An 8961-nucleotide genomic window follows, 5' to 3' on the forward strand; every position below is an offset into this window, starting at 1 on the left:
GAGGAAGCATGTACTCAACTACTGCACTGCAGTACTTTACTCCAGTATTTCCAGTTCTGTTACTTTCTACTTGTACTTCACGACATGTCAGAGGGAATATTTTATTTGGGACTAAAGTGAAAAACGTCCACGTCTTCACTGTCCAAAAAGAGTCAAAAAAACTCAACTCTTAACTTAAAACGTCGATTTGTCCTTAAAGAATCAGAATTAAAAGGGAATTTTAAATTCTGACCACTAAAAATGATCGAAAGCTCCAGAAAAAAGGACTGAATGGACGTTTACAAGAGACTGAAACCAGAGAGCGAAGACTGAAAACTGAACTTTTAAACGATTTAAAGAAGACTGAACTGATGAGACGAAGAGGAACACATCACGAGTGGAGGAGGAGGTCTGCGCACAGACACACACACACACACACACACACACACACACACACACACCTGGCTGGAAGCTGAAAACCACCCACAGGCAGCAGTAACAGCTCGTATCATCACACGGCCTGCAGGAGAGCGTGTGTGTGTGTGAGTGTGTGTGAGTGTGTGTGTGAGTGTAAATGTGTGTGTGTGTTGAAGGGGGGTGTGTGGGGGCATCAAGGCGAGGTCAGCAGTCAAGGTCACTGTGTTGGTGTGATTTGACTCGTGCAGGTTTTCAGAGGAAACACGTGTGAACGCTGTCACTTCACGCCTGTGCTGTGTCTGCAACAGCAGCAGGACAGAGCGGCGTCACGGCGTAAGAGGGCAGGTCAGACAAACGCTTTGACCAAGGGACTTTCTTCCTGCTGTTCTTTCAAAATAAAAGCAAACATCACTATCACTAACTCAGCACCAACAGAGGAGTCTGAGGGTGAGTTTCCATGGAGATGATGGCTGCGCACACACACACACACACACACACACACACACACCTGAGTGTTTTTATCTGTTTAGTTGTTAATAAAAAGTTTTGATTTTAGTTATGAACTGAAAACAAATTGTAATCATTGTCAATAATGTCACGTCTCCTATAAGACCGTCACATCGAAAGAAAACCACGAGTTTAGTGTGCTGTCATAACCTTGGCTTTACTTCTGTTCTGTTGTTCTGTTACAGTCTGGTTTAATAGCTCTGTGTGTGTGTGTGTGTGTGTGTGTGTGTGTGTGTGTGTGTCTGCGTATGATTGACAGGAGGGCAAGGCCAAGCACGCTCACTTCATGCCGATGCGTCATCTAATCACTATGAGCTGTCTGCTGTTGGCATGTAGTAAACCGATCTGTGTGTGTGTGTGTGTGTGTGTCTGTGCGTGTGTGTGTGTGTGTGTGTGTGTGTGTGTGTGTCTGTGCGTGTGTGTGTCTGTGCGTGTGTGTGTCTGTGTGTGTGTGTGTGTGTCTGTGTGTGTGTGTGTGTCTGTGTGTGTGTGTCTGTGTGTGTGCGTGTGTGTCTGTGTGTCTGTGTGTGTCTGTGTCTGTGTCTGTGTGTGTGTCTGTGTGTGTGTGTGTGTGTGTCTGTGTCTGTGTGTGTGTCTGTGTGTGTGTGTGTCTGTGCGTGTGTGTGCGTGTGTGTCTGTGTGTGTCTGTGTCTGTGTCTGTGTGTGTGTGTCTGTGTCTGTGTGTGTCTGTGTGTGTGTGTGTGTGTGTGTGTGTGTGTGTGTGTGTGTGTCTGTGCGTGTGTGTGTGTGTCTGTGCGTGTGTGTGTGTGTCTGTGTGTGTGTCTGTGTGTCTGTGTGTGTGTGTGTGTGTGTGTCTGTGTGTGTGTCTGTGTGTGTGTCTGTGTGTGTGTGTGTGTGTTCATTGTAAAGTCTGCTGAGAGTACAGTGAGGACTATAATTAGTAAATAAACAACGATGTCAAACTTGACTTTTAGGATTAAACGCAGCAGAAGGCTCCTGTATGTTTAAACAGCCAACATGGCCGCCAGCATCACAGCCAATCAGAGGGTGAGATTAGAAGGTGTTGACCTCTGACCTCACCACTGTTAACATGACATCACTGCTGCAGTCTCAGAGGAGAGGATAAATCAAACGCACCTTCACTGACTGAATTAATTTACCCCGAGTGCTACACCACACGTGCACGCACGCACGCACGCAACAAGGCTGGTGTTTATGGTGAATGACCAACATGCTGACACATACACACTTAAACACACAAATACACACATGCACACACGCATGCGCGCACGCACACACACACACACACACACACACACACACACACACCCCTCCTGGTTGACTGCCATCAGTGTGTGAATCAATCGCAGCTCTGCAGCAGAAACATGCCGTCGTCCAGACAGGATGGAGAGGAGCATGATGGGAGTGACAGCACGCCACGACACACTGGTGTATGTGTGTGTGTGTGTGTGTGTGTGTGTGTGTGACATCAGGAGGATGGATGAGTCACAGCCATGTCCGATTTCCTTTGAACTTTTGGTTGAATCAGACGTTTTGGCACCAAAGCGGGCAGATAATCTGCAGCCCTGTGTACTCTGTACTGCAGTCACAGTACTTCCTAGTACTCTGTAGTACTCAGTGGTAGTGTATTTAACTGAAAATTCACCAGAATTACAACTCTCTAACCAAGTTAATAACAGCCATGATGGGAGAGTACACAAACAACCAGAAAGTACAACAATCAGAGTACACAAACAACCAGAAAGTACACAAACAACCAGAGAGTACACAAACAACCAGAAAGTACACAAACAACCAGAGAGTACACAAACAACCAGAGAGTACACAAACAACCAGAGAGTACACTGACCTGGAGTGTGTGTACCTGGAGTGTGTGTACCTGGAGTGTGTGTACCTGGAGTGTGTGTACCTGGAGTGTGCAGGTGTGTTTGCGCCTCATTGGTTGAACAGAGCTCATGTTTGAGCCTGAGTGTCGCTGAGCTGCTGAAATCCTTCCAGAGAAAAGTGAAGTCAACAGAAGCTGAAGAGACGAGTCTGAACCTGAGAGACGTGAGACTCACGGAGACCCCACCTCACGCTCACTTCCTGTGTGATCAGCTGATCAGAGAGCGACTCTGTTTCTGTCAGCTGACACAAACACAAGCTGACAGGAAGGAGTCACATCAAATAAAAGCATTCCTAATTACTTTCCACCAAATTAAGTGCTCCCTTTTTCACCTGTGGAGCCCTCTCCCCCGGCAGGTGGTGTGTGATAAAACAAGCGTGCCCTTCATGGCCTCGTGAGCCGGAGCTCCTCCTGACCTGCACCAGCCTTGTGTTTGTTTCTGCAGCACAAAGTGCAGCAGCGATGGCATGAACCTCGTCCATGAACTCGTCCACCGACCAGTCAGGACAACAGAGGACAGCACAGGAAGAGCAGCCCGTCCAAACCTGGACTCCACCCCCCTCTCTGGCGTGGAATGTATAAAAACACAAGCGCCCCCTTTCCTAAGGAGCGGCCTGGTCTCCACCTGCCCGCCCTGAACACACTGAGCGCAGCAGGCTTGAGCTCCAGACATCATCTGTTCCACAACAGCTGCACCCGCTCCCCTGCTGCCTGATGAGTCACAAACCAAGCGCTCCCTTTTAGCTGGGCTATGTGTTCCTGCAGCAAAAACATAAACATTCAACACAACAAGCAGCTGCATAAACCCGCTCCAGAAAACCCCACTGAAGGACCTCTTCATCATCCCACCAGCTCCACCGCCCTCACAGGCTGTATGGAGTCCAGAACCAAGCGCTCCCACGGACATGAACCTGCAGCTGACAGCTGAGTCTGCAGCACTCCTGCATGTTAACACCCACATGTTGTTCCTGCATCACAGCTTCACGCAAAACAGCTGAACGCTGCAACAAAAGCATGCACAAATACACCCCCCAAGCCTGTTATGCACCATAAATCAAGCGCTCCCTTACCCCTGGGGCAGCTGACGGCGGAGCCAGCAGATTACCAAGTGTTAACGTCCACATACACATAACAGAGGTTAATACACTCAAACAAAGGCCAGAAACAAAACCACAAACTGTCTCCTCCCTTCCAGACCTGTTGTATATATTAAAATGAAGCGCGCCCTTTTATTCAGGACCTGCTCCACCTGACTCTCAGTCCAAACATGCCCTCAGCTGATTAACCCACTAAACAGCAAAGAACACAAGTCAAGCCCTTCTTTCCTCCACCCACGCTGTCACCTCCCCCTGACTCCGTGTCGCTGCACAAACCAAGCGCTCCCTTTCTCTGCTCTGTATCAGCTGAGGACACTAACCCTCAATCCTTGAACAAAAAGGCAGCGTGCTGCAACAACTAACCTCCACCTCATCCGTCCGCAGCATCACGAGTTCTCTGGAGTGAACGGATTTCATTTCATTCTCTAACTGAACAAACCGAAATCATCTCGACACCTTCAGAGCTTGGAGAGATCTCGTCTACAGCAGCAGAGGTGGGACAAAGTTCAGGAAGCTGATGAAATGATTTCACTCCTGACGCTCCTTCACTCGTCTTTCAGTCCAGACTTTCTTCAACATCTTTCCAAATTACTGCACCAAATAAAATAAAATAAAATAGAATAATGATGCACTGATGCCTCTTCTGCCTCCTCCCACTGAGCCTGTCTGGCAGCGAGAACCAAGCGCTCCTTTTTGTCATGTCTAAAGCTGCTGAGGCTGCTTTCCCTCGACTGCACTCTGCAACACCTCGTCCTTCTTAAGTATTCACCGATGCTCTCATGTCAGTGGGCCTGCGGTGCATCACAAACCAAGCGCTCCCTTGATTACCACATAAAATGGAGCATCCCTTCACATGCACAGCTCTATTCAAGATCTTCTGCAATCAAAGTGTAACTGCAATCAAAATCAAACCAACCCTCCTCTCTCCCCCATCATCACCCCCCCATCATCACGCTCCCTCATCTTCACATGTCATGCATTGTGAACTAAGCGCTCCTCTTACCTTCCAGAGTCTCCGCTCTCATGAATTTTACTACATCCAGAACTCTTTCGCTCCTCCCTCTTGACTTTTCAGCTGGCGCATGCGGTGTCCCAACCCAAGCGCCCCCTTCGTTACCTGAGCACCTGGTGGTGTCCTACACATCCACCTTTTTCTACAGCCAAATCACAGCGACCCCTCCTCTTTCCGCTTTTCTACCTCCCACCTCTTCCTACACCCCGCCCCCCTGACTGGCATGTTCCAAGTTCTTTATTGGTCATGTGCACAACAATCACTCTGAACTGTCCTAAGCAGTGACACGAACCAAGCGCTCCCTCCTGAAGTGCAGCTTGTCTCCACATGCAGAGTGTCCTGTTCTTTGCTGCACAGTGTTCCTCTAAGGACAATGTGAGACCACCTCTCCTCAGCTGGGATGCAGTGCAATGCAAATCAAGTGCTCCCCTTCCTCAGAGTTTCCTCTGACATGCACAACCATCATGTGCTTCTTTCTGCTTCAAAATCCAACCAGCCCTCGTCTCATCGCACTATTCACCTCCGTCCTCCAGCTAGACCCCCTCCCCTCAGCTCTGATGCATCACAAATCAAGCGCTCCCTTCATTACCTCAGGACTTGGACCTTCTCGTGCAAAGGTTTTTTTTTATACTGCAACACAGTAACTGAAACAAAATCAAAACCTGCTCTCACCTCCTCTCCTCTCAGCTGGCATGTGATGCACAACAAATCGAGCGCTCCCTTCATTACCTCACTGCTGGAGCTTCCCTCCACTCACACAAGCATCTTGTGTTTTTCTCTGCAACAAAATCGTCCAACCTCCTCATACCCCCTTCTGCATCCCACTCCCTCATCTAGACCCTCTCCCCGTAGCTGGTATGTAAAGCATCACAAACCGAGCGCTCCCTTCGCCTCAGACCATCTGAAGCCTCTCACTCACACCAACACCATCACGTTCACGTCTTTTTGTGCAACATCCAAAACACAAAGCGGAGCCTCAACAACACCGAGCCGACCATGCCTCCCCGAGCCGAGCCTCCCTTCCCCCTTCACCCCGCCGTGAGCTGCGTGACACAAACACACTCACACCGGGACGCACCGGGATCGGGTCTTACCTCTGGAGCTGCTGAAGGCGGTGTACCAGGACAGAGAGACCAGCCCGCACAGCCCGAACAACAAGACCGTCAGGAAAGAGACATTTCGGAGCCTCATCTCCGGAGCCCCGGGAGCATGTCCGCACCGAGAGGGGGGAGGAGAGGGACCGAGGGACGGAGGGAGGGAGGGGGGAGCAGGTAGAGAGAGAGACGGAGACAGGTAGACCCAGAGAGAGAGAGAGAGAAACGGTAAGAGACGGAGAGGCGGGCGGAGCTGATCGAGCTGTGACCGTCTGAGCAGCAGCAGCGAGACTGAAGAGAGAGAGAGAGAGAGAGAGAGAGAGAGACTGGAGGGGGAGAGTGAAGGGAGAGAGAGAGAGAGAGACTGGAGGGGGAGAGTGAAGGGAGAGAGAGAGAGAGAGAGACTGGAGGGGGAGAGTGAAGGGAGAGAGAGAGAGAGAGAGAGAGAGAGACTGGAGGGGGAGAGAAAGAAGGGAGAGAGAGAGAGAGAGAGAGAGAGAGAGAGACTGGAGGGGGAGAGTGAAGGGAGAGAGAGAGGAGAGAGAGAGAAGGGAGAGAGAGAGAGACTGGAGGGGGAGAGTGAAGGGAGAGAGAGAGAGAGAGAGAGAGAGAGAGAGAGAGAGAGAGAGAGAGACTGGAGGGGGAGAGTGAAGGGAGAGAGAGAGAGACTGGAGGGGGAGAGTGAAGGGAGAGAGAGAGAGAGAGAGAGAGACTGGAGGGGGAGAGAAAGAAGGGAGAGAAAGAGAGACTGGAGGGGGAGAGTGAAGGGAGAGAGAGAGGAGAGAGAGAGAAGGGAGAGAGAGAGGAGAGAGAGAGAAGGGAGAGAGAGAGAGAGAGAGAGAGAGAGAGAGAGTGAGACTGGAGGGAGAGAGAGAAGGGAGAGAGAGAGGAGAGAGAGACTGGAGGGAGAGAGAGAGAGCGAAGGGAGAGAGAGAGAGGAGAGAGAAGAGAGAGAGTGGGGAGAGAGAGAGGAAGGGGAGAGAGACTGGAGGGAGAGAGAGAGAGTTGATGAAGCAGAGAAAGAGAAAATGGTCTGAACATAAAACTCAGATAAAGTTTATTTAAAGTCTTCGTTCAGACTGAATCAAATGTTGAACTTACAGGAAACAGAAAGTTAAAATCAGCTGAAGAAATGAAAACTATTGATTGATTAATGTCACGTGAGCTGATTAGAAAATGCTCTATGTGTCCAGGTTCTTCTTGAAGCCCCGCCCCTCTTAGTTACCGTTGCTATGTGTCAATCAATCCTGATCAATTCTGTGTGGAAACTTCCTGATTCTAACAGAAACAAACGAAAGCAGCTTCTCACTGTCAACAACAACAAAAACAGCAGCAGCATAAAGACTTATTTCACTGTGAGCCGACACCTGAGCAGGTAGGTTTCAGGTGTAGCTGATTAGCATCAGCTCAGGTGAGCTGCTGAACACTCTGCTGACTTGCAGAGGAAGTATATCCTCGTCATCGTCACCAGCTGATGTCTTTGTGTTGAAGTGTTGAACGTCACATCCAGTCATGTGTGCCGAAGTGGGCGTGACCTGACCATTTCAACCAGTAACATTATGACATCTACCTGTCAATCAATCCTCAGCTCTCAGCGTAATGTTATGCCTTAATTTAAATTCACCTGCTGTGCAGAACCAGGCTGTTGCTTTAATGTGGGGGTCTATGGGGACTGACTCCCTTTCAGAGGCAGCCTCAAGTGGTCATTTGGGGAACTGCAGGTTCTGCACTGACTTCACGCTTCACGTCCGTGTTTGTCATTTCCTGCTTCACATCCTGTTTGACTCGGAAACACGTCACCACACGGAGGACAGACACTGTGGAGACGCTGAGGGACCTGGACTTTGACGTTAGACGTCAGTCTCATGAGAAAATCTGATATCAGACATTTGTTTGATTGAAGTGTTTGGATGCTAACTGAGGACAAACATTAGGACCAGCGAGAGGACGAACCAATGAGATTGAGAGATAGTTCTCAGGTAGACCTATCAGGACAGAGCTGCTAACGTTAGCTTAAACTGTACTGTAGCATCGTCCAGGACGGCGTGTCAGACGCGTTCCAGTCCTGAACGGTCTTCACGAAGCTCAGCTGGATGCTCTTCTACCTGATGACCAGAGAGGAGGTTCAAACGCGTAGCCTTGGTGTCGGCGTGGAGGCCATCTTTACTTTTAGCCTGTTAGCTGCTGCTCAGACGGACACAACAGGTTCAGAATAAACATGAGGAACAAACGTCACGTCTCACGTCAAACAGCTCGTCTCTGCAGCTGAAGCTGAACTGACTGTCTCTTTTTGCTTTGTTAACTTCAGTTTGTTTCCTGTTTGCAGTCATCAGCAAAGGTCACTGCAGACACTCCAGCTGTGAACACAGTCTGCAGCGCCACCTGGTGGTCAGGACCTGCTGTGAGTATTGACTGATGTCCTCTGGCCCGTTCAGCAGGTGTAGTTAAAACTCAGTCTGAGTAAAGACAGCGTCTGATTGGCCGGCAGATGTCTCTCAGCCTGTGGTGGAGCTGTCCTGAACTCTTCAATGATTTCAGAACCCTGTGGTTCAAATCAAATCAACTTTATTTATATGGCACTTTTCTTACATTACAGTAACACAAAGTGCCTCACAGAGGGTGAAAACAAAAACAAAACCATACAAAACACTGTGAGAACCCGAAACCTCCCACCCTCCCCAAATATACACACAGACACACAATTACATACACACTCACGCACATACATAGACATACGGACAGACATACATACCCACACACACAAACATACTCACACATGCACACACCCACATACATCCACTATCTGTCGCTGAGGAGACATGGCTGGGCACCGAGTACCGAGGTGAGGAAGAAGCTGCCTTTGGGGGCCATGCACACCGAGAGGAATCATGGTCCATGACTGCGGGGGCGCTGACACAGGGACCACCCCAGCCCAGGCAGGCAGGAGGCTCCACACCAAGGTGTAAAGCTCTCTAGCTACCCGGGCCA

At 49.7% G+C, this 8961-nt stretch overlaps 2 protein-coding genes across 3 annotated transcripts in view; both read right to left on the reverse strand.

Annotated features, from left to right (window-relative positions):
* mgat4b (alpha-1,3-mannosyl-glycoprotein 4-beta-N-acetylglucosaminyltransferase B) overlaps positions 1-6260 on the reverse strand; it is a 70936-nt gene extending 64676 nt beyond the window's left edge. The window contains exon 1 of one of the 2 annotated variants that reach the window (XR_011602191.1): positions 5974-6260. Coding sequence is in view for 1 of the 2 variants with exons in the window: in XM_070963220.1 (XP_070819321.1) it covers positions 5974-6070 (97 nt within the window). In the remaining variant the exon portion in view is untranslated. The remainder of the gene's footprint in view (positions 1-5973) is intronic. The other variant, XM_070963220.1, reaches the window with a different exon arrangement.
* The window catches only part of canx (calnexin), a 283863-nt gene that overhangs the window by 80173 nt on the left and 194729 nt on the right, over positions 1-8961 (reverse strand). The window lies entirely within an intron of this gene.

Source organism: Chaetodon trifascialis, chromosome 5, assembly GCF_039877785.1.
Source record: "Chaetodon trifascialis isolate fChaTrf1 chromosome 5, fChaTrf1.hap1, whole genome shotgun sequence".
NCBI lineage: Eukaryota > Metazoa > Chordata > Actinopteri > Chaetodontiformes > Chaetodontidae > Chaetodon > Chaetodon trifascialis.